This window comes from Mya arenaria, chromosome 16 (genome assembly GCF_026914265.1).
Source record: "Mya arenaria isolate MELC-2E11 chromosome 16, ASM2691426v1".
NCBI lineage: Eukaryota > Metazoa > Mollusca > Bivalvia > Myida > Myidae > Mya > Mya arenaria.
The window spans coordinates 15,703,434-15,731,286 of NC_069137.1; the positions used below are offsets into that span (position 1 = coordinate 15,703,434).

The 27,853-nt window shown below is 35.9% G+C and overlaps 1 protein-coding gene across 1 annotated transcript; it reads right to left on the minus strand.

Annotated features, from left to right (window-relative positions):
• Positions 1-7,264: 7,264 nt before the first annotated feature.
• Positions 7,265-26,794, minus strand: LOC128221975 (zinc finger protein 888-like). The gene is made up of 2 exons (XM_052930703.1): positions 26,688-26,794; positions 7,265-12,046 (listed from the first exon to the last, which is right to left on the minus strand). The coding sequence occupies exon 2, from the start codon at positions 12,038-12,040 to the stop codon at positions 10,745-10,747; it is 1,296 nt and encodes a 431-aa protein (XP_052786663.1). The 5' UTR covers positions 12,041-12,046; positions 26,688-26,794; the 3' UTR covers positions 7,265-10,744.
• Positions 26,795-27,853: the final 1,059 nt, after the last annotated feature.

Below are 27,853 nucleotides of genomic sequence, written 5' to 3' on the forward strand. Positions count from 1 at the left end.
GTTTCACTTATAACTCCTATACCATTCATTCAGTTCACTTAATATTAATACTTCATACACTTGGTCAGGACCATCACATAATGACTTAATATAACTCAGTATCCTAAATACACATTATGGCACCTAATTGACTTAGGAACTAAGGTTAAAATTTTAGGGCAACCCGTCCAACTAAAGGGGCAGATTCCGGGCTGAATTGAGGCGGAATTGGCACGGAATCAGTGAATTCCTCCTGGAATAAGGACGGAATTATTATTCCGCCCGAAATTTATACATGTTTCTTGTATGTTCAGGCGTTAACAAATTACGGGCGTATGTATGTACTTTAACATTTCGTACTTTGGTTTTTCTATGCAACCTATGGGGCGGAATATGCTACTTTAACATTTTAGTGGAGCGTAAATTTGAACTAAGCCTTACATTTGCAACCCAAAACAAATAAAAAAACGAAAGTCATGATAAATTATTAAATTGTTTTTGTCCCCTTTGTTATCTACATTTCACATAGCAGTGGTTATAGGTAAACATCTGTTATTATCCGAACTCCGCATACTCCTTGTAAAATAAAAGATGCAACAAGATTATTAAACTATAAAGGGTAGTCAAAAACATAAAGATAAAACATGACCTCATGATATATATATATATATATATATATATTTACACTCAGTTTTTATGAATTTTGAAGCCCAAATAAAATGATACTTTACTCTTATTGGGATATTATAACAATATACCATATGTTCGGGGGAAAAAAAACTTGACACATTTCCAGAATAATAGTTTAAATTTGCATAAAATAGTACCGTTTATATGCTGCATTACATATATTTTATTTTCAGCTTCACATGGATTTACAGAGAGGAAAACGTCCATGCACGTGTGAAGTCTGTGGGACTAAGTTGTCTCGGAATTATGATTTAAAGCGTCACATGAAATTTCAAACAGGAGAGAAGCCATTCATGTGTGAGATATGTGATGCTGCTTTCTCTCAGAAAAGTGATTTAAAGAAACATACAAGAATACACACAGGAGAGAAGCCGTACAGTTGTGGGATATGTAATACTGCTTTCTCTCAAAAAGTGATTTTAAAAAACACATACGAATACACACAGGATATAAGCCATTCAAGTGTGGGATATGTGACGCTGTCATCCCTCAGAAAGGTCCCTTCAGCTTCACATGGATTTACAGAGAGGAAAACGTCCATGTACGTGTGAAGTTTGTGGGACTAAGTTGTCTCGGAATTATGATTTAAAGCGTCACATGAAATTTCAAACAGGAGAGAAGCCATTCATGTGTGAGATATGTGATGCTGCTTTCTCTCAGAAAGGTCCTTTACAAACACATATAAGAATGCACACAGGAGAGAAGCCATACAAGTGTGAGATATGTAATACTGCTTTCTTTCAGTGATTTAAAGAAACACATACGAATACTCACAGGATATAAGTCATTGATGTGTGGGATATGTGACGCTGAAATCCCTCAGAAAGGTCCTTTACATATACATATAAGAATGCACACAGGAGAGAAGCCATTGTGTGCCTCATGTAAAGCTGCTTTCTCTCAGAGAAATAATTTACAAAGACATACAAGAATGCATACAGGAGAGAAGCAATACAAGTGTGAGATGTGATGCTGCTTTCACTCTGAAAAATAATTTACAAACACATGTAAGAAAACACACAAGAGTAAAGCCATACAAGTGTGAGATATGTCGTGTTGCTTTCTCTCATAAAAGAAATTTACAAACACATATGAGAATAAACACAAGAGAGAAGCCATATACGTATGACTTGTTTCATGCTATATTCTCTCATAAAAGTAGTGTTTAACTTCGTATAATACTTCACACAGAAGGCAAGCCATTCTAGTGTGTGACATGATATGCTGCTTTCTCTGAGGAAGGTGAATTACAGAATCATATAAGAATACACATAGGAGAGAAGTCGTATAATTGTGAGCCTTTTGCTGATACATAAACATGATATACGTTATTAATCGGTACATATAAGATCGCAAACAATATTTTTTGCAGACAAATACAAGATTGAACATAAGAGATAAGCCATACAAGCTACTGTGAGAAATGTAGTGCTGAACCTTTGCAAGGATCTTTGATAAAACATCACACGAGAAAGCACACAGAAAAGAACTCGTCTATTTCGTGAAACTGCGTGACTTCTCAGACACATACGATAAGACACAGGCGAGTAAAAGCCTTACGAGAACAAGTATGACACATGTGATGCTGCCTTTATTCGTTCATGTTATTTATTAACACACAAGAGGACAAACACAGGAGAAAAAAAACATACAAGTGTCAGAAACGTGGGCTGAAATTTTGTAGGTATCTTAGTTCAATGTCACTCGAGCAATCACACAAAAAGAACGTGTCATGAGTCATAGAGTCACATAAGAAGCTTTATAAATTTATATACATTTTAATCCGACTATGAAAGAAAACCGTTTTATTCTACGGCGTTATGTCAATGTAACCGGGGCTCTTCGGTGTGGACGGAAGTGTATGTTCTAATCTTTAGGAAAAGGAAAACTAGCCTTATAACTCTTTTAAGTTTTTAATTTATTCTCTACAACCCCCCTTTAATTGCATTGAAAACCTGTAAAGACTAAACCAACGCAAGATTTTTAACCTCTTTTTGGTCCTTTTAGGAGTGAGACTGTGTCACAAGGGTTCGGGACCCTTCACAAGCTCAACTCCCAGATTGCAATTTAATAGGATATTAAATATACATACAAATAAACATTGTCAAAACAATATAATTATAATGAATATAAAATGATTCATTAGTTTTAACAATAAATATATATGTTGTATGTATTACCTTATAATTTTATAAGAACATGAAAGGGACATAATAATATTATCGAACACGAAACTAATACTAAAGGACATGTAAAGCTAAAGATATGTAAAGCTAGGAGCCACATGAAACGATGACAGAAATATGGAATGTAAGTTACTTTAATATAGATTAAAAGCATGATTTAAGCGGACTGTTACATCGACAACGTAATTGCCTTTTTTACTGATGTTTTTTGTGCTAAGTTAATAAGCATGCACTGCATAACCCTAACTGCTGTATTCGAATATATTTCTGTATGTTTTTAATTCTACTGGAACAATACAATGAGACCTGTATTTGTTGTTTGTTTGTTTTTTAAAAAAAACGGCATTGTTTCGTCGTTATTGTCTACTTGGTAGGAAATAAATGTTTCAGTATTTGCTCAGGATTTAGATTGTCTTACCTAATTTACAGTGAACTGTCAGTTTTGTTTTTGTTGTAATTATTTTTTAGACTTTGATTGTTCGTGTGAATACAGCGTTAAGAAATGCCTTAAGATGTTTAAGATTAATTTGATAACATACTGGCAGTCTTAAGTAAATTTCAATGTTAGTTAACATATAGATTATTCTTAATGTTTCTGTAAGAGCCTAACAGTCAAGTCCTTTTCAAGTAATTGCATTCAACTGTATAAGGAATTCATTTAAGAATGCGTTAGTCATCATTTTTTTCATTTTGACTGTTAATTTTTTATAAGATGTCAATCTTGCCTGTTAAACGTTTATTGGAGCATTTCCGACATTGTACTCCCATTCCTGAAGGGTGTACATTGCAGAAAATGTATTGGTCATTTAAACGAATGTTATCTTTTCAAGAATTTTATCAAATATTTGATTTTTTATGTGAATAGTGTTATTTGATAATAACAGGTGGGGAGTATGCTGATTCTTTTCATTTAGTTGTGTGTAACCTTGGCTATTCGGCGCAGTTTTTTTGAGTTTCTGGTAAAATCATTCAACGATGCTTTCGGTTTTCTTTCGACTGAAAATGCTAGTCCTATTTGGCCTTAGATGCTTGGACGTTCAAAACAATGTATGTATCTTAAACTCCCTGACTGTTGTTATAAATGTCTTGCTTCATTTGTCTTGATATTTTTTTTATAATCGTCATATTTCTGTCAAACGCATTCGTACTCAAAACTTTCGTATCATTAGAAAAATGTTCGATTTATTCTCTTCAGTGATATGGATTGAAATTAAGACGTTATATCTTCATTGAAATGTTAAGTATATATTTTCATTAATAACTCTAGAAAGTTTAACTTGAATGCAAAACTATATGTAATTTTGTGTTGACATTCTAGTAATACAGTCTATTTGTATATTTACAGTTTTTACCTCACACACAAACGCACGTACATGCGTACACCAAGACTGGAATAAACGAAGTTAATCCACCTCTCGTTCTATATTTTCCACCTTGGGAAATGATTGTATTTCAGCCTTTAATTATGAAATTGTAATCAATACTATCAAAAGCTTTTTAAAAATATAATATGAGTAACCCTGCTTTATTAGAGTTATTCAGATGTTCAATGGCTTCTTGTTTTAACCTTATATTTTCACCAATATACCTTCCCTTGATAAATCCAGTTTGATTTGGTGATATTAATGTAGTTATTATTTTCTTAATTCTGTTTGCAATTGCCTTCGTGGCAATTTTATAATCTATGTTAAGAAGACTAATTGAACGCCAATTTGAAATATTTCGAGGCATAGGTATAAGGGAAATTAGACCTTGTTTTGTAATCCAGTAAAAGACTGGTTTTGGAATGAGAAATTGATTGATTTAACGAAATGCCCTTTTAAGATATCCCAAAATACGTTATAAAATTCAACTGTTAACCCATCTGAACCAGGGCTTTTTAGTGTCATTTCTTTAAGAGAATCTGTACATTCGGATTCAGTTAGTAAACCTTCACATTTTAATTTCTCTTCGTTGTTTAATGTTGTTGATGGAGCATCAAAAAAGTTAATATTACTGTTTGTTTGTACTTGTTTATGCATAAATTTTCATAAAAAATTCGTTACTCATTTAAGATTTCTTTAATGTTTGTTAATATGGTTTGGTTCGATTTTACCAAATGGTAATTGTGTTTTGTTCATTGTCGCGTTTTTCAAGACTAGCAAAATATTTACTATTTTTTTCATTATATTCTACATGTTGTGCTTTTGACCTTAATATCATTTCGCTAACCTTTTCTGTAGTTATTATACCTAATTCTTGTTTAAGAACACTTATTTCTTCTATCTGATTGTCATTATTACTTAATTGTGTGTTGTCTTGTAGTGTGTTGATTCTTCCGATTAAATCGATTTCTTTTTCAACTTTTTCTTTTTTAGCATTTATCTTTAGTTGAATACTTGATTGAAATGTTTCTTTAATCCCTTTAATTAGTTCCCATAGTGTATTTGGGTTACAATTACCGTTTATTTTTATAATCTCCCCAATTGCATTTCTTATCTGATGTTGATATTCAGTGTCATTAATAATGCTGTTGTTGATTTTAAAGTATTTTTTAACTTGGTCCTCTAATTTGCTCATGTGTGTAAAGATTTAGAATTACTGTTGAATGGTCTGTTTTAAATCCTGGTGTAATACTACCTTTAGGAATTTTGTATTGCGTAAGTAATTAGAAATGAGAACATAATCCAGACGAGAGAATATGACTGGTTTTGTATTAGAATGCCAAGAATATTGGTGTAAATTTAGATTGTTTTCGCGCCAAATATCAATCAAATTATAATTTGATATTATTTTGTTAAGTGTTGCTATCCTACTATTCTTCTTGTCAATGGAAGGGTTTAGCACAGTGTTGAAGTCACCGCCAATTATTATATTTTGTTAATTATTGTCATCTACAAACATTTCTAATCAGTCGAATAACGTTGTTTTGTCATCATTTAGTACATAAACATTAACTAAAGTAATATCTTTATTATTAACTTGTATGTCTAAGGTAAATAGCCGACAAGCTACTAGCTCATAAGAATTTAACATTTGACTCTTTATTTACAAGGAAGGCAACGCCTTCTTTATTAGACTTATTTCCACTAAAATTGAAAAACCCTTCCATTCTCTATTCCAAGATTGACTTGTTAAATGGGTTTCTTGTAGAAATATTATATTTCTAGACTCGAGATATTTAAATACTTGAAGGCGTTTTTGCTTATTGCCGAGTCGTCCTTTAGGGTTTAAAGTACAGAACGTGATACTCATTATTTGAGGATTGAAAAAAAATACTTTCCTTGTTGCTTGTTTTTTTATTAACGGTAAAATACTATTAATAAAGTGTTTGTATTGTTGCTCTTTAGTACGTGAGCTGGCCTATTTTGCACCTTTTTCAAGTTTGTAATATTTCTTTAGGGATAACTTAACATAAATACCAAAATCACACTTACTCACCATACATCCAACATTCGAATTACTAAATGTCTCCCTAGATTACAATCTACTTATTGTTAAAAGACTGTACAGGGCATTTAGGAAGTAACATGATCTTAGTTTGATTTGTTCAATGGCATGTGAAACTAGTGGCAAGATGTACGTGCTGAATATTTTAACAACTTGAGGAGTTAAAGCCTGTTATCTTTCCCGGCCAGTAATGGATTCAGTCATTTTATCTAAAAGTAATATATTCCCTGCTGCACAGACGTTGATTTTTTCCTGCTCTTTCTAAAAAAAACATTTTTAGTTAAATATTGGAAAATATTAGGCGAATAGAAATATTTGTAATTTACCATGATAAATTCATCTATGTTGATGTTGACGGCACCCAGCCCCCATGATGGGTGAAGGGGTTTCGAGATTTGGCATGTAATTTAGGGCTGTATATTTTGACTTTATAACCGTACAACATGGATATCCTAAATGAAACAATATGAGAAGCCACGTGACCATTCTCTAACAAACGTCCCAGTGAGCTCTGGCAAACTGAAATGCCAATGTATCAATCGATATCTGTCTGTTAGGAATGGAGTCCAACGTAAGGCTGGTGCGTTTTTTTCCTGTATATTACATTGCTCGCAATATAAACACCAAATAAAGTTTATTAGTTTATCTAGCCCTTGCAGTGTGTACTCATTCAAATATCCGAAACCATGTAAGCATTTGTAAAAACACCATATGACTAGCATATTTTGTATTATATCCGTAGTCTAATACAATAGCGGCTAGTCATTTGAACGTCAACCCAGGGCTCATAGGTTTGATCCCTGACATAATACTGAAACATTGACCGCCTTCAACAGGGACATTAAATGTAGTCCTGTGTGACCGTGCTATACATTGGCGCATGTTAAAAAGCAACGGAAGCTCCAACTAGGGCAACCTTCTGTCTGCTCATTATGCCCCACAACTTTACACTAATGACACCCTTACTGATGCCGGCGTTTTTTAATATTATGATGGCGTCATAAAATAAAGGTACATATTCACCCAAGCAATTATTCTGACATGTGAAAAGGTTCGTATATATACAATGTACGTAATATTTGTTCAAAAACATATTTTACATTTACAAACATTGGTAATTTAATTGTTTTTAGTGATTTTATAACAAAATGTTAGGCAAGTTTATTATAAGTGTACTTTAACTGTTATAGGTGTTATGAAATTCAAGACACTAAAGCAATTGTTATACATGATATTCTCATGTACGATTGATTGTCGAAGAATATATACAAATAATTGAAAGTTCTTTTCTTGAATGTTTAACGTGTACATGTGTGTATGCTTATTATAACTAGAGCTGTCACAGGAGTGACGAATACCCCCAAATGCCGCCTGGACACAGGGATGGAAAACCATTCCTTTGAAAAGAGGCCATAACTCCAAGGTTACTGCACACTGCATCTTCTTTTATCATGCATGTATTGTTTTATTTAAATCTGTTGAGTAATTTAGAAGTTACACTGCTGACAAGAAAAAACTAGCTGATGCTCTAGCTGATCTATTCTGGAATAAGACATCTAGAGCATTCACGAGCTTTTCTTCCAACACGATCATCATCAAATTTTACAAGTACATATTTGGGCTTGAATGCATCCTTATCCACCTGGGAATAAATCCCGGGACTGTTCCTGTAGCCGAATTAACAAGTCCATCTGACAGGTCAATATTTGTAGTAAGCACTACTGTGGCAAATATGCCATACTTAAGTCCTGCTGGTATTCCACTGGCATCTGGTTCAAATGAAGCATGCTGGATTTGTTTTGTTTGTTCATCTTTTCAAGTGTCAATTACGTTTAAGGTAAATATTTGCTCATTTAGTTTTTGAAGGATCTATCGCACTTGACCTGTATCTTCTGATGTTACACCTTTGTACCAAAAATTGTTCAAATCCGTCTAGCCTTTCATGAGTTATCGTCCGGAAACCGTTTTTCTTTTTTTAGTAACAGTGACCATAACCTTGGCCCCACCAGCCCCAATATCGAACTTGGCCTGTATCTTCTGATGCTACACCTGTGTACCAAAAATTGTTCAAATCCGTTTAGCCTTTCATGAGTTATCGTCCTGAAACAGTTTTTCTTTTTTAGTAACAATGACCTTGACCTTGGCCCCGCCAGCCGCAATATCGAACTTGACCTGTATCTTCTGATGTTACACCTGTGTACCATTTTTTTTTAAATCTGTCTAGCCTTTCATGAGTTATCGTCCGGAAACCATGAAAACCGACCGACCGACCGACCAACCGACAAGCTCACTAACTTGATCTGTATCTTCTGATGTTACACCTTTGTACCAAAAATTGTTCAAATCCGTCTAGCCTTTCATGAGTTATCGTCCGGAAACCGTTTTTCTTTTTTTAGTAACAGTGACCTTGACCTTGGCCCCACCAGCCCCAAAATCGAACTTGGCCTGTATCTTCTGATGCTACACCTGTGTACCAAAAAAAAATCAAATCTGTCAAGCCTTTCATGAGTTATCGTCCGGAAACCGTTTTTCTTTTTTAAGTAACAGTGACCTTGACCTTGGCCCCACCTGCCCCAATATCGAACTTGACCTGTATCTTCTGATGTTACACCTGTGTACCAAAAATTTTCAAATCTGTCTAGCCTTTCATGAGTCATCGTCCGGAAACTATGAAAACCGACCGACCGACCGACCGACCGACAAGCTCACTCCTAAATACCCCCTCAAACTTCGTTTGTGGGGGTATTATAAATTATTGTTATTATTATTATTATTATTATCATTATTATTATTATAAATAGTTCGATGTATTAAAAACAAAGGCGTACACATATATAATTAACATTGTATGTTATTAAACACAAACTAAAATAGAATTGAACACAAAAGTCGTGGATACATTCGGCCAATACGTTCTTAAAGTACACCAACGACATCTAAGTGCATCTTAGATATTCTAAAAGTACATCAACGACATCTAAGTGCATCCTAGATATTCTAAAAGTCCACCAACGACATCTAAGAGCATCCTAGATATTCTAAAAGTCCACCAACGACATCTAAGAGCATCCTTGATATTCTAAAAGTACACCAACGACATCTAAGAGCATCCTAGATATTCTTAAAGTACACCAACGACATCTAAGAGCATCCTTGATATTCTAAAAGTACACCAACGACATCTAAGAGCATCCTAGATATTCTTAAAGTACACCAACGACATCTAAGAGCACCCTTGATATTCTAAAAGTACATCAACGACATCTAAGAGCATCCTAGATATTCTTAAAGTACACCAACGACATCTAAGAGCATCCTTGATATTCTAAAAGTCCACCAACGATATCTAAGAGCATCTTAGATACTCTGAAAGTCCACCAACGATATCTAAGATCATCTTAGATATTCTTTAAGTCCACCAACGACATCTAAGAGCATCGTATATATTCTTAAAGTCCACTAACGACATCTAAGAGCATCTTCGATATTCTAAAAGTCCACTAACGACATCTAAGTGCATCCTAGATATTCTAAAAGTGCACCAACGACATCTAAGAGCATCTTAGATATTCTAAAAGTCCACCAACGACATCTAAGTGCATCCTAGATATTCTAAAGGTCCACCAACGACATCTAAGAGCATCCTAGATATTCTTAAAGTCCACCAACGTCATCTAATAGCATCTTAGATATTCTAAAAGTCCACCAACGACATCTAAGAGCATCTTAGATATTCTTAAAGTACACCAACGACATCTAAGAGCATCTTAGATATTCTTAAAGTACACCAACGACATCTAAGAGCATCCTAGATATCCTTAAAGTACACCAACGTCATCTAAGAACATCTTAGATATTCTAAAAGTCCACTAACGACATCTAAGTGCATCCTAGACATTCTAAACGTCCACCAACGACATCTAAGAGCATCTTAGATATTCTTAAAGGACACCAACGACATCAAAGGGCATCTCAGATGTTCTGAAAGTTCACCGTATAACGAAATGGTAAAATTCCTAAAGTTTAAGCAGAACCACATATACATCGCTTCTCGTTCTAAGTGAATCCCTTTAAAATCAGTTTTCAAATTGTTTTAAATAGGTAACACCATCTGCTTTACATTTGAATGGCTTCTTTCCTGAGTTTATTCTCATATGCCTTTGTAAATCACGTTTCAGCGAGAAATCAGAATCACATATCTCACACTTGTATGGCATCTCTCCTGTGGGTATTCTATTATGTTTCTGTGAACAGTTTATCTGAGAGTATTCAACATCACATATCTCATACTTTTATAGTTTCTTTTCTGGATGTATTCTTTTACGTGTTTTCAAATCACTTTTTTAAAGAAATCAGCCCCACATGACTCAAAGAGCTCCGGCTTTTCTTATGAGTGTTTTCATATATGTGTCTGTAAACTACATTTCTAGAAAAAATTCAGCATCACATGTATCACACAGTCACTTGTACGGCTTCACTCCTGTGTGTATTATTATATGCCTCTGTAATGAACCTTTCTGAGAGAAAGCAGCATCACATACCTTACACTTGTATGGCTTCTCTCCCGTGTGTATTCTTACATGTTTCTGTAAATGACCTTTCTGAGAGAAAGCAGCATCACATATCTCACACTTGTATGGCTTCTCTCCTGTGTGTATTCTTATATGTGTTTGTAAAGGACTTTTTTGAGAGAAAGCAGCATCACATATCTCACACTTGTATGGCTTCTCCCCTGTGTGTATTCTAATATGTGATTCTAAATGATGTTTGTGAGAGAAAGCAGCATCACATATCCCACACTTGAATGGCTTCTCTCCTGTGTGTACTCTTAAATGTCTCTGTAAATCACCTTTCCGAGAGAAACCAGCATCGCATATCTCACACTTGTATTGCTGCTCTTCCGTGTGGTTTCGTATATGTGTCTGTAAATTACTTTTCCGAGAGAAATTTGCATCACACGTCTCACACTTATACGGCTTCACTCCTGTGTGTATTATTTTATGTTTATGTAAATAGCATTTCTGAGAAAAAGCAGTATCACATATGCCACACTTGTATGGCTTTTCTCCTGTGTGCATTCTTACATGTTTCTGTAAATCAACTTTCTGAGAGAAATCAGCATCACATATCTCACAAGTGTATGGCTTCTCTCCCGTGTGTATTCTAATATGCTTTTGTAAATGACCTTTCTGAGAAAAAGCAGCATAACATATCTCACACTTGTATGGCTTCTCTCCTGTGTGTATTCTTATATGTGTTTGTAAAGGACTTTTCTGAGAGAAAGCAGCATCACATATCTCACACTTGTATGGCTTCTCGCCTGTGTGTATTCTAATATGTGATTGCAAATGATGTTTCTGAGAGAAAGCAGCATAACATATCTCACACTTGTATGGCTTCTCTCCTGTGTGTATTCTTATATGTGTTTGTAAAGGACTTTTCTGAGAGAAAGCAGTATCACATATCTCACAGTTGTGTGGCTTCTCTCTTATGTGCATTTTTATATGTTTCTGTAAATCACCTTTCTGAGAGAAAGCAGCATCACATGTCTCACACATGTACGGCTTCTCTCCTGTATGTATTCTCGTGTGTCGTTTTAAATCAGTTTTAAGAGCAAAATTAGCCGAACATATCTCACACTTGTATGGTTTCTCTTCTGTATGTATTTTCATATGACGCTTTAAATGAGATTTCCGGAACAAATCGGACCCACAGACCTTACACTTGTATGGCTTCTCTCCTGCGTGTATATCCATGTTAATCTGAAAATCAAACACATGTATGTAATACTCCTTTTAAATAGTAGTGTTTATACGCGTCAAATCAACTATGTTGAAAATATTAATAATCTTAATCCCGTACATATCATATAGTTTTTAATAAGAATATAAAACAAATCATCAAACAAAATTGAGAATCCATTATTTCTGTAGAATGATGTAAACAAGGACATAGCAGAATAAGGTATACGAGGACATAGCAGAATGATGTATACGGGGACATAGCAGAATGATGTATACGAGGTCATAGTAGAATGATGTATACGGGGACATAGCAGAATGATGTATACAGAGACATAGCAGAATATTGTATACGAGGACATAGCAGAATGATGTATACGGGGACATAGCAGAATGATGTATACGGGAACATAGCAGAATGATGTATACGAGGTCATAGCAGAATGATGTATACGGGGACATAGCAGAATGATGTATACGAGGTCATAGCAGAATGATGTATACGGGGACATAGCAGAATGATGTATACGGGGACATAGCAGAATGATATATACGAGGACATAGCAGAATGATGTATACGGGGACATAGCAGAATGATGTATACGAGGTCATAGCGGAATGATAAATAGGAGGCCATAGCAGAATGAGGTATACGAGGCCATAGCATAATGAGGTACACGAGGACATAGCAGAATGAGGTATACGAGGACATAGCAGAATGATGTATCTGAAGACATAGCAGAATGAGGTATACGATGACATAGCAGAATGAGTTATACGAGGCCATAGCATAATGAGGTATACGAGGACATAGCAGGATAAGGTATACGAGGACATAGCAGAATGAGGTATACGAGGACATAGCAGAATGAGGTATACGAGGACATAGCATAAAGAGGTATACGAGGACATAACAGAATGAGGTATACGAGGACATAGCAGAATGCGGTATACGAGGATATATCAGAATGAGGTAAATGAGGACATAGCAGAATGATGTATACGAGGACATAGCAGAATGAGGTATACGAGGACATAACAGAATGAGGTATACGAGGACATAGGAGAATGAGGTATACGAGGACATAGCAGAATGATGTATACGCAGACTTAGCAGAATGTGGTATACCAGGACATAGCAGAACGATGTATATGAGGACATAGCAGATTTAATGAGGTACACGGGGACATAGCAGAATGAGGTATAGTAGGACATAGCAAAAGGAGATATACGGGGACATAGCAGAATGGGGTATATGAGGACATAGCAGAATGACGTATACGAGGACATAGCAGAATGGGGTATACGAGGACATAGCAGAATGAATGATGTATACGGGGACATAGCAGAATGATGTAAAGGAGGACATAGCAGAATGAGGTATACGAGGACATAGCAGAATGGGGTATACGAGGACATAGCAGAATGAACTAGAACTGTAAGCCAAAGGCTAACGAATACCCCCCACCCCTTCCCTGTCTAGGTTGTTTGCCCTGGCCTTAGTTATGGTATCACTAGAACGCACAAGGCAATACATTTATTTCCCACCAAATTCATGTAGGCAAAGGTTTACATCATGGCTATTAATATTTGAAAGTTTGAAAAAGATTTGTTCAATAGCTTCAAAGAAGAATCCTGGACAAAGCTAATTTTGCCCAATTTAACTCATTAAGGGGCCACAACTCCACTCAGGATCATGCGATTCTGACCAAATCCACGGAGGCACAGGTTTACATCATGGTCAATAATATTTGAAAGTTTGAAAAAGATTCGTTCAATAACGACAAAGATGAATCCCGGACAAAGCTAATTTTGCCCAATTTAACTCATTAAGGGGCCACAACTCCACTCAGGATCATGCGATTCTGACCAAATCCACGGAGGCACAGGTTTACATCATGGTCATTAATATTTGAAAGTTTGAAAAAGATTCGTTTAATAACGACAAAGATGAATCCCGGACAAAAAAAAGACGGACGGACAGACAGACGAACAGACGGACAACTCGATTCCAGTATACCCCCCAAAACTTTGTTTTGGGGGGTATAATGATGTATACGGGGACATAGCAGAATGATGTATAGGAGGACATAGCACAATGGGGTAAACGAGGACATAGCAGAATGGGGTATACGTGAACATAGCAGAATAAATGATGTATACGGGGACATAGCAGAGTGATGTATACGAGGACATAGCAGAATGAGGTATACGAGGACATAGCAGAATGAGGTATACGAGGACATAGCAGAGTGATGTATACGAGGTCATAGCAGAATGATGTATACGAGGACATAGCAGAATGAGGTATACGAGGACATAGCAGAATGATGTATACGAGGACATAGCAGAATGAGGTATACGGTGACATAGCAGGATGATGTATAGGAGGACATAGGAGAATGGGGTATACGATGACATAGCAGAATGATGTATAGAAGGACATAGCAGAATGAGGTATACGAGGACATAGCAGAATGAGGTATACGAAGACATAGCAGAATGAGGTATACGAGGACATAGTAGAATGATGTTTACGAGGACATAGCAGAATGAGGTATACGAGGACATAGCAGAATGAGGTATACGAGGACATAGAAGAATGAGGTATACGAAGACATAGCAGAATGAGGTATACGAGGACATAGCAGAATGAGGTATACGAGGACATAGCAGAATGAGGTATACGAGGACATAGCAGAATGAGGTATACGAGGACATAGCAGAATGAGGTAAACGAGGACATAGCAGAATGAGGTATACGAGGACATAGCAGAATGAGGTATACGAGGACATAGCAGAATGAGGTATACGAGGACATAGCAGAATGAGGTATATGAGGACATAGCAGAATGAGGTAAACGAGGACATAGCAGAATGAGGTATACGAGGATAAAGCAGAATGAGTTAAACGAGGATATAGCAGAATTATGTATACGAGGACATAGCAGGAAGAGGTATACTAGGACATAGCGGAATAAAATATACGAGGACATAGCAGAATGACGTTTACGAGGACATAGCAGAATGAGGTATACGAGGACATAGCAGGATGGGGTATACGAGGACATAGCAGAATGAGGTAAATGAGGACATAGCAGAATGAGATATATGAGGACATAGCAGAATGAGGTATACGAGGACATTGCAAAATGACGTATACGAGGCCATAGCAGAATTAGGTATACGAGGACATAGCAGAATGATGTATAATATAGCAGAATGATGTATACAAGGACATAGTAGTGTTATAAATCTAATATTTACCAACTAACTTATTACACATGTACCTTTATTTAGCATTTTAATTTTGGAACATGTGGTATAAAATACAAAACTTCATGTAATACGCCATTTCGTTAAGGTATGAAACTTATTCACCATTAAAATGCATGATAACATTTATTTGAGGCGTGAAATAAAAACGAAGTTGGTTAAATATAAAAAAAGTCATATATACACACGTACAAACATAATATTCCCAGAATTATTATACATTCAAGAGGGTAGGTCGTGCTTTTTCGTAGTTGAATTGCATGGTATGCTTTCCACAACTGCAAAGTAACGGATTGCTGATAAATATTGAAAGGACCTCGGACACTACTCTTAATTATATGTTTCACTATACGTCCTATATGATATAAATTTTATTAAATTAAACACTTTTTCACCATACATCAAGAAAATAGTTTTTGAACAGGTGTAGTATATCACAACACATATTCTGTGGAAAATGTTGTTGGTAGATGGGGATGAATACTTAAATCCAAAATAAATGTTCATGACCATAGTAGGTTTATTGAACTGAGTAGGTATACTTAAGACCACGCTCACTCGAATCTAACCAAACTACATAATCTACATAATCTAATCTGCTTAATTTGGCTGGCTGGCTTTATCAAATACTTTAATCTATAAATAGCATGAGCAATTAATGAAGATTAAGAGTCACTGCAGTATAATGTTACTGACTAGTCACTGTGTCATGTTTTTCGATATCTCGCACATGCAAATTAAAATGGAAAAAAATCGGGCGCGGGCCGGAAGAACAAACAAGAGGGCCATGAAGGCCCTAAATCGCTCACCTGAGTAAAAGCTATTGACCTTTGTTATCACTAAAGCTTGATATTTGTTCTCAAGGCTTTGTTTAAGTCACACTTGGGGATGTGACGAGGTCAAGCCATAATGCAGCCATTATAGGGCGTGGGCAGACCTGTATAAACTCAACAACATGTTTCAAATTAAGAATGATCGTTCTCCCCAGTATATGGCAGAGCATTATTTAACACAGGAAAGTCTTCATTCTTACAGTACCAGATATAGTTCTGAAGAGCGTTCTTTAATTCCTAAGGTCTAAATATATTGCAAATCAAGGATGTAGTTTTTAAGTTACTAGTTGACCTTAAAACTAAAGACACCCTTACTGGTTTTAGAAACTGCAGGTCAAATATGTATTCCGGCAGTAATTTTAAGCCTATTCAAACACAGTATGTTTCTTAAATTCATTTAAGATTGTGTTTTGTTTTAGCATGTTGTTTTAAAATATGACATTTTTAGGATTAGATGTTATACAATATTCTTAATGAGATGTAAACATGTTAAACTTTGTCTGCACTATGAAAATAAGGAGTTTATTCTTCTTCTTTGTGCTATCCATGGTGAGTGGGTGAGTCAAATAAAACATATCAGCAAATATCAACATTTGCTGAAGGGTACCAGCTTTTGGTATTTTAGTTTAAACACTGCTTATGATTTGCCACACTGTGTTTCGTAATTAAAAAAAGAAGTGCATTTTACAAACCATGAGCGAGTATTTTTAAGCCAAGTTCAGAGAGCCAACACTATTAATACAGTCATTGCCAAGTCAAGGGTCACAACTCAGGCCCTACGCCGCAGGTGAAATTATAATACATCCCATTTTATGAACAGCCGTATAAAAATGGAAACATTTCATCATTCTCCCATGAATAAATTCAGCATTTTCAAGGAGAACATACTGGAACATAATGAAAGTTCAACAAGTAATATAAACTATCAGTTGACGTTTTATACATTAATTCATTAATTCGGGAACCAATTTTAATAAATGAAACATATAAATGAAATGTGAATGAATTCTGTCAAAAACAGTAGCTATCAACACAGTTACGATTCGATACTTATTAACTATCGAAATTATAATAAAAACTTATTAAATAATAAGGGTTGTGACCCTTGACTTGGCATATTTGCTGATATGTTTTATTTGACTCACCCACTCACCATGGATAGCACAAAGAAGAAGAATAAACTCCTTATTTTCATAGTGCAGACAAAGTTTAACATGTTTACATCTCATTAAGAATATTGTATAACATCTAATCCTAAAAATGTCGTAACTCATTTTCTGAAAATATTAGAGGTTCTGTAAAGATTCAATCAGCTGATTAAAATCCACTCCAGGCAGTAACGGTCGTGTGAACTATTTCTGGTGTTTAATAAAATAACTTGTGTAAAGATTTATGATGTGAACACCATCCACTGCGGCAGTAACTGTCATGTGAAATAGTGTTAGTTTTTTATATAAACTTGTGTGAAGATTCATTGATATGAACAGTATCTAGTCAGTATTCATCAGCTAGAAATCATCTCAACAATCTTTCTGACAAGTTTCCTGAATATTTGGGCTGAAAACGTTACCTGTAGCGTGTTTACAAGGCTTTTCCATATTTGGGCTCTGTGACCTAGTTTTTGTCCCCAGTTGACCCATAATTGAACTTGAGCTAGAAATCATTAAACAACCTTTCTGACAAAATTCTAGGTTATTTGGGCTGAAAATGGTACCTCTTGAGTGTTTACAAGGTTTTCCATATTTAGGCTCTGTGACCTAGTTTTTAACCCCAGATGACCCATATTCGAAGTTGAGCTTGAAATCGTCTTATCAACCTTTCTGACAAATTTCCAGGATATTTGGGCTGAAAATGTTACCTCTAGAGTGTTAACAAGGTTTATCCATATTTGGGATCTGTGACCTAGAGAGTTTTTGACCTCAGATATCCCATAATCGAACTTGAGCTAGAAATCATTGAAACCACCTTTCTGACAATTTGTAAGGATATTTGGGCTGAAAATGTTACATCTAGACTGTTAACAAGGTTTTTCGATACTTGGGACGTGACCTAGTTTTTGACTCCAGATGACCCCTATTCGAATTTGAGCTAGAACTCTTTGAAACAACCTTTCTGACAAATTTCCAGGATAATTGGGCTAAAAATGTTACCTGTAGAGTGTTAACAAGGTTTTTCCAAATTTGGGCTCTGTGACCTAGTTTTTGACCCCAGATGACCCATATTCGAACTTGAGCTTAAAATCGTCTATGCTTGGGCTCTGTGACCTAGTTTTTGACCTCAGATGACCCATATTCGAACTTGAGCTAGAAATCATAGAAACAACCTTTCTGACAAATTTCCAGGTTATTTGGGCTGAAGATGTTACCAAAGTGTGTTAGCAAGGTTTTTCTATGTTTGGGCTCTGTGACCTAGTTTTTGACCCCAGATGACCCTTATTCGAACATGAGCTAGGAATCAACGAATCAACCTTTCTGACAAATTTCCAAGATATTTGGGCTGAAAATGTTATCTCAAGAGTGTTAACAAGGTTTTTCCATATATGGGCTCAGTGACCTAGTTTTTGACCCAAGATGACATATATTCGAACTTGAGCTAGAAATCATCAAAACAAAATTTCTGAAAACTTCCTGAATATTTGGGCTAAAAATGTTACCTGTAGAGTGTTAACAAGTTTTTTCCATATTTGGGCTCTGTGACCTAGTTTTGAACCCAGATGACCCATATTCGAACTTGAGCTAGAAATCATCAAAATACCTTTCTGACAAATTTACAGGATATTTGGACTGAAAATGTTACCTGTAGAATGTTTACAAGGTTTTTCCATATTTGGGCTCTGTGACCTAGTTTTTGACCCCAGATGACCCATATTCGAACTTGAGCTTAAAATCGTCTATGTTTGGGCTCTGTGACCTAGTTTTTGACCTCAGATGACCCATATTCGAACTTGAGCTAGAAATCATAGAAACAACCTTTCTGACAAATTTCCAGGTTATTTGGGCTGAAAATGTTACCAAAGTGTGTTAGCAAGGTTTTTCTATGTTTGGGCTCTGTGACCTAGTTATTGACCCCAGATGACCCTTATTTGAACTTGAGCTAGAAATCAACGAATCAACCTTTTGACAAATTTCCAAGATATTTTGGCTGAAAATGTTATCTCAAGAGTGTTAACAAGGTTTTTCCATATGTGGGTCCAGTGACCTAGTTTTTGACCCAATATGACCCATATTCGAACTTGAGCTAGAAATCATCGAAACAACATTTCTGAAAACTTCCTGAATATTTGGGCTGAAATTGTTACCTGTAGAGTGTTAACACTATTTTTTCCATATTTGGGCTCTGTGACCTAGTTTTGAACCCAGATGACCCATATTCGAACTTGAGCTAGAAATCATCAAAAATACCTTTCTGACAAATTTCCAGGATATCTGGGCTGAAAATGTTACCTCTTGTGTGTTAACAAGGTTTTTCAATGTTTGGGCTCTGTGACCTAGTTTTTGACCCCAGATGACCCATATTCGAAGCTGAGCTTGAAATCGTTGAATCAACCTTTCTGACAAATTTCCAGGTTATTTGGGCTAAAAATGTTACCATAGTGTGTTAACAAGGTTTTTCTATATTTGGGCTCTGTGACCTAGTTTTTGACCTCAGATGACCCATATTCGAACTTGAGCTAGAAATCATCTAAACAAGCTTTCTGACATATTTTCAGGATATTTGGGCTGAAAATGTTACCTCTAGAGTATTAACAAGGTTTTTCCATATTTGGGCTCTGTGACCTAGGTTTTGACACCAGATGACCCATATTCGAAACTGAGCTAGAAATCATCGAAACAACCTTTCTGGCGAATTTCCAGGATATTTGGGCTGAAAATGTTACCTCTAGAGTGTTAACAAGGTTTTTTCATATATGGGCTCAGTGACGTAGTTTTTGACCCAAGATGACCCAAATTCGAACTTGAGGTAGAAATGATAGAAACAACCTTTCTGACAAATTTCCAGGTTATTTGGGCTGAAAATGTTACCTCTATAGTGTTAACAAGGTTTTTCCATATTTGGGCTCTGTGACCAAGTTTTTGACCCCAGATTACCAATATACGAACTTGAGCTAGAAATCATCGAAACATCCTTTCTGACAAAATTCCAAGATATTTGGGCTGAAAATGTTATCTCTAGAGTTTTAACAAGGTGTTTTCCATATTTGGGCTCAGTGACCTAGTTTTTGACCCCAGATGAACCATATTCGAACTTGAACTAGGAATCAACGGGTCAACCTTTCTGACAAATTTCCAAGATATTTGGGCTGAAAATGTTATCTCTAGAGTGTTAACAAGGTTTTTACTTATTAGGGCTCAGTGACCTAGTTTTTGACCCCAGATGACCCATATTCGAACTTGAGCTAGAAATCATCGAAACAACCTTTCTGAAAACTTCCTGAATAATTGGGCTGAAAATGTTACCTGTAGAGTGTTAACAAGGTTTTTCCATATTTGGGCTCTGTGACCTAGTTTTTGAACCCAGATGACCCATATTCGAACTTGAGCTATAAATCATAAAAAACACCTTTCTGACAAATTTCCAGAATATCTGGGCTGAAAATGTTGCCTCTAGTGTGTAAACAAGGTTTTTCTATGTTTGGGCACTGTGATCTAGTTTTTGACCTCAGATGACCCATATTCGAACTTGAGCTAGAAATCATCTAAACAAGCTTTCTGACATATTTCAAGGATATTTGGGATGAAAATGTTACCTCGAGTGTTAACAAGGTTTTTCAATATTTGGGCTCTGTGACCTAGTTTTTGACCCAAGATGACCCATATTCGAAATTGAGCTTAAAATCTTTGATACAACGTTTCCGACAAATTTCCAGGATAATTGGGCTGAAAATGTTACCTGTAGAGTGTTAACAAGGTTTTTCCATATTTGGGCTCTGTGACCTAGTTTTTGACCCCAGATTACCAATATTTGAACTTGATCTAGAAATCATCGAAACAACCTTTCTGACAAATTTCCAGGTTATTTGGGCTGAAAATGTTACCTCTAGAGTGTTAACAAGGTTTTTCCATATATGGGCTCTGAGACCTAGTTTTTGACCCCAGATGACCCATATTCGAACTCGTCCGAGTAAATAATAACTGTATGGGACAAACATCCTGACCAAGTTTTGTGACAATTGAGGCAAAAATGTGACCACCAGAGTGTTAACAAACTAAGTGTGGATGGATGACAGACAACGGATGACGTACGACAGACGACGGACAATCATCGATCCTAATAGCTCACCCTCAGCCTACGGCTAAGGTGAGCTAAAAAAATTATATCCGAAATGTGTACATCTTCTATATCCATATCTAAATCTGCAACAACAGTCTAGACGCTTATTGAAATGTACAAAGTGGACACTTGCACTCTGACTGATTTAAAACAGTTAACTGTAGATCAACAAACGCTTATTAAAATTTAATTCCTCAGTGTAATTGAGACGCTTTAAAAAATGAAAAAGCGCAACGCTCTATTTGTGTAAAAATGTTGCTGTAGAATCTGAGGAAAAGAGGTTACAAAGAAATATGCACAGGCTAAAAAACAAAAGTTTCAGTTATCCTGGACTGTAAAAAGGCCATGGCTTAACTACAATGCAAGCAAGAACAATAGAGACTGAAAATAAGAAAAATAGTTAACTGGCGTTTTACCCATGTTTTACTGCACAAATCTTAGTATTTCTCCGTAAAAACGTAACCTTGGTTCGGGCTACTGAAACTTGATTCAGGCTATCGGATTTTCCAGGTCACTAGCCCGACTGGGCTAGTGCTTAAATAAATTTAATGCAAAGACCGTAATGGTCAAAGTTTTTATGTCAGAATAAAAAAATACGCTCAAAATGCACCATTTCAGACCAGAAATTGTCAAAACTTTCCTAAGGGGATTTACGATAATACCCCAAACCCCCATGCAAACATTATGTCATATACATTTTGGTTCTGATTGAGGGGCTCACGTCAAAAGGTTGCCCCCCCCCCCCTAGTAATGTCAATTCCTGGACCGCCCCTATATATGATACATTTTTCAGAGTGACATCTGCTTCCATGAAGGGCTTGTAAATGTTAATTGCGAGAGCTTTGGTATTTTTATGATTAGATTAGTTATTATTACTGTTATAAAAATTATCATGCATTATGCTTGAATAATTTCATTACATTCGGATGATTCCTGTGTAATGCTAAAGATCTACTGTCAAGTCAATATTTATTTATTATCAGGTACTATGACAGTGTTTGACACTAAGACTTTTAGAGAAGAAGTCCACCCGACTCCTTAATTCCAAAATCAAGGAGTCCGGTATAAAATTAAGGAGTCCAGGATAATTACAACATTTATTCAAATTTATTGACTCAATGCTCCAGCTAGCCCTAAATAACAGATTGGGACACCCGCTGCCCTTTTCAAGTACCCGGCTGCCATTTTACTACACCCTGCTGTGCCCTTTTGGTTGCCAGTCAATGCAGGGTTCTCAATAAGAATTGTTGTAAGAGGCTTTCAAATACTTTGATGAGGCCCAAACATCCGAGCGTCGCAGACGCTCGCCTGCTAGGGGGGTTCGGGGGCATGCCCCCCCCCCCAGAATTTTTTTGATTTCTAGGTGTGAAATCCTGCATTCTTGGCTATTTTGACCATGATAAGGGTAGTTATTTTTGAAGACAATATAAGACAATTTTGATTTAAAATGAATTGCTTTATTGAAAAAAAAAAGAATCCAATTTTTTGGTTAAATATTAAAAATGTAAATTTGGACAACTTTAGACCTTTCCTCCACACAAGCGCCTTTTAGAGCAAATGCTCCAATTCCTACAATGATTTCAATAAAAAAAAATCCTCTTTTTTGCCTCCATTTTGTTTCGGAATCATCGGAATGCCGAGCGAGATAAAATGCACGCGCTAAGTTAATATAAACAATAGGTATCGCAGAGACAACACCACGTGATTTTTTAATCATGGTAAGTTAATTAATACTGACCACTTTCGATTATCATGTAAAACGTAACAAGAGATCCTTTTCGACGTGCCGGTAAACATTGGAATGTTACTGTACACAAAGAGTTTTTATGTCGTTAATTCCTACAATAGATAAAACATATTTTCTTTTTTTACCACTGGCTGTTCACGGCGATGTACAAACAAACATTTTTCGATTTTTAACCTCGCCACCTTTTCTTGCGACGTGGGGCTCAAAAATAGCAATTCTGGAAATTCCGATAATATCTATAATAAGCCGACCAATGAGAATTAACGGCTCTGTGCGCATGCAGTTCAAAGAGGTTAGATGCGCAGGTCACATGCGCAGGTCACATAATTTAGATTTCCGGTTTCCGGCAGGATGTTTACAAAATTTCTTCGATATCATTTTTAAGAATTTGCCGATTTGAACCGGCCCAAATTCATTTTGAAGCGGCCTTTTAAGCCGTCGGCCGGTTCCTATTGAGAACCCTGCAATGTCCAGGAATGAGTTATAAATGTACATACTTTTGACACTAACTTAAAGTTAACAGCTGAGGTAACAAACTGTAAGTATTAAAAGACGTAACATCACATAAAAAGTTGAGTACTGGCCCTTGCAAGTGTCCCATAAAAGGCTAATTTAATTCACATCAAAAGTGTCATTTCTGACCTACCCCCTGGCTGGAGCAATGATGACTATTTATTCAATGATTTCAAAAAAGCCTTTGGTATTTCATTTCTGAAGGGCAAACTAGAGATTTGTATTCTGAGAGCACAATAAAGTTATATTTTAATTGTTTTATTCAAATAACATGAACATGACTGAAACTATTTATCTAATAGATTCTAATATGACTTGAAAAAATTGCCATGAACTGACGATCTAACATATGATAGAACCTTGGCCTCTTGTGAAGCGGCTGTGGAGCCATCAGATATAAGGGAATTGAACGGGGCATTATCAAATACTGAATTTTGTTTAATTGGAACATTCATCTGCAATCAGTGCAATGAGACACTGACATGCCTTATATGTTGTGCCAATGCTAACAGACTTTGCAATATAAGCTTGGTACATGGTGACATAGTCTGTGTAGGACTGTCCTTATTTCTGAATAATGTTCAGCATCCATAAACAGAATGCACTACCTGTCAAAGATAGCTTTGTTCAGCTGAATTAACACGCAGCCAGCTGTAGACTAACTTAATTATTTTTCCCTTTTTTGCATTTTCTTTTCTCATTATAATATTATCATGGCCCTTAAAAGTTTTTTGATGGCTTTCAATCGCACGTTAGAGCGCACAGTGACAAAGCTCCCTACAGTCAGGTACTCATATACAGATATCAGTTCAAACATCAGTCAAGACAATTGTTTTAACCATGCTTGCTGAATTTCCTTTCTCTATAAATTACAAACTCTTTATCTTTTTTTCTTTTTCAGTTCTTTTATTTTTCGCTGCCGGTGGCGAAATCCATTTTACCGTTGACATAAACATTGTTTACATCTAAAATCAACGAGGAATATTTTTTGTAAACACCGTTTGACGGGTTTTATCGATTTAGTTACCATATTACAAACATTAAAAGATACATGAATACCGGTCTATGACGTCACTTACTACTTTAAAGAGCGTCAAAATGATAAAGATTTGACGAGTCGCAAAATAATTATATACGAGCTTTCGGGTACTTGTAACCTTTGGATACGATTTGTGTACAATTGGATTTTGAAATGAAGGAGTCTGACGGACTGCCTAGATGGAAAATCCGGTAGTCCGAGCCGAATTTTAGGAGTCTCAGACTACTGGACTCTCGTTGAACGCTGCTATGTACTATAACTAAAACTAGCCATCAGATTATCAGTATAAGATGTGTTTGGTTTCATAAGTTTTGATAATGAAATACAGTATAGATTTAATATCCTCAAATTATTTTAATTCGTAGTATCTACTTCAGTACTGTCCGAGGAATATTGTGAATTTGCCGCTTAAAGATGCACTCGTACTCCCAAATAAGATTTACCACAATTAATCCTTTTGTTTAAAAATACCAAAAAGAATTAATAAATGTCACTAAAAAAGATTTTTATGAAGGATACCAAGTTAAATTTGAAAGAAAGCTTCAGAAAACACGGTATTTCTACCTTATGAGACGACAGTAAATCACACTCTTTTAGCATTCACCAATCATTTAATATTTTTGCGTTTTCAGCTATTAAAAAAACCGTTACAATCTTGTTATCAGTAATTAATATTTTCATAAATGCATTATTCAGTATTAAGTATTTAAAGGTTTAAAACTCAAAAATTGTGCAGGGGTGTAGAAATGGGCCGGAAGCCGGTAAAATAACCCGGTTACTTTAGCATATTCACCCGGCTATTTATCCCCGCATCATCAAAAATAAAATCTGTTATTTTTTGTCATGTTTTTATGTTTACATAAGTTTAAAACCCTGATTGATGGTATTGTTTATTTTGGTTTCCACGCGTTCGGACTACAATGCACCATTAGCTCGATTCGTGACGTCATTAGTCGCATCCCACTCTGGGATGTTTTCAAGTTCTAGGTTTGGGTTTCCCAGCATTCCGAATACAATAACATTGGCTCGATACATGACTTCATTAGTCGCATCCTCCATGGGGATGTATTGAAGTTTATGATTAGCGAAGCAATAGAGGGTGAAAAAAAGAATATTTTTTTTCCAGACACCAAAAAGCGTAGTAAGTTTGCAACATGAGCGTGTCTGTCCTTCTGTTAGTCCTATTACCATTTACGCAACATTCCTTTTTGTATACGAGTGTTATCCAGATGTTTAACAAAATGAAAAAAGCTTGCGGTGATGTCACTGCTAAAAATAATCCATTATTTTGATGAATTTTACATGTACCTTTGGCGAAATTTCGTACGCTTTTAATAAACGTCACAAAGTGTCCAGATATTTCTTTTGGTTGTTATTAAAACGGAATTAGCTAGCTGCAGGTGAGATATCTAGAACCACAGAAAATGAAGTTAAATGTTTAATTTTCAGAGGATCACAGAGATTCAGTGGCTGAAAGTATATAAGTGGTAGAGAAGAAGGTACACATACGATTAGGAGGGAATTGCTAGCAAATGGCAAGGCATGCGGTCTGGAATGTTATAATAGTATCCTGAATCTGAATTTGACAGTTATTTGGTTTATTAGTTGGCCCTCACTGGTCGGGGGTGGAGGTGGGGTATGGGGTGGGGTAAAACTCAGATCAGTGGGGTAGTTCTCAGATTCAGTATCATATTCAAGTACAGAAGTTTCCCTGTTTCCTAAATGTTACAAAATAAACATGCACCAGAACAGTTCAACACTAGAAATTTTGGTTAAAAAGGGGTTAAATTCAATCCCACAAGGGGCATTGGCCCCTAACTGGGGAAGGACACCCAGACTACCCCCCCCCCCGCCTACTTTTGGGATCTTCCCTGCTACTTCAAAACATTTCTACACCCCTGATTGTGTTTGTTATACATGTGTATGTCTTGATTTTGAATAAGAGTGTCACTTTAACCAGCCATTGAGTGTTTTATACTTACATAAAACGATTCCAATGAATTGGTAAAAAGGTTCGAACAAATTTGTTAATAAGTTGAAGAAATAATATATTGTGCGCAGTCCACCATTATAAGGTAACAGACAAAAATAAAATTGATATATGAAGCAGGCAACACTTAGTAGCAGTGTGTTTCGAATTCTTCGCAGCGGTTACTTCCCCTACATATATAACATGACATAAATTTACATAAATAACATAATATAATATGTATTATGCTTTAAATGTAATCACATTCATAGCGAGCAAGTACAAATTACAATATGCGCGAAGGGTGTACACACAGGTGCTCGTCACATTGCCTGAATAATATTTTTTTTTATATATTTTTTTTTTAAATATTTTTTTTTGGTCAAGATAGTGAATATATGTCATTTAAAAATATTCCACAATTTTTCATGAAATAAATATTAGTATATATATAAATAAATATAAGGTGAACATGTGCAAAAATTCATCAATTCCAAACGGACCTAATCAATAGGACATACTTCCTAAAATAATGGAGATAATATAATAATTTTTACACTGCTGATTAGGTAAGATTCCCATCTACAAGAAAAATACTTGTATGCTAGTTAGATTTACCTTTACGGCATATTCAAACAAAATGCAGAAACCAGAAACTGAAATTTGCCATTACGAAAGAACCGGGAGGTTGAAAAATAACGGATTTTTCCCGCCTATAACACGTTAAATACAGACTGACATGCAAACTCTGCGCATGCATTACAAAGAGAAGCTTGAAATATCATTCCTACTGTTGTGAACTCGTTGAGTAAGACGCGTATTCATCCAAATCGAACGTTTTTTGTTGCGGTATTTCTACTTTCACTTTGGACAACATTTGAAGGCTTTTCCAATTACGTCATTAAAACCAGGAAAGTCTATGGTAGCCGTCCAATGAAAACGCTTCTGGCATTTTAGACATAGCCGAGTGCGCGGTCAAGGTAAAAATTGCAAGAGGTTGCTTCGAAGTGAAAGTACCTTTCCTTGTACAAAGCCCTAATTTACAATAAGCCAATGAATACACAGGAAATTTAGCACCCTGTTTTGACACCAGTGTCATGCCGTCTCCGTAAACACTTATGTAACCAAGTGCATATTTCAGTATTTTATCCGTTTGTGTGTTTGGTATGGTTCTATATC

Excerpts from the sequence above, each read along its gene's own strand:
- LOC128221975 (XM_052930703.1), bottom strand. The coding sequence starts at position 12,040 with ATGGATATACACGCAGGAGAGAAGCCATACAAGTGTAAGGTCTGTGGG.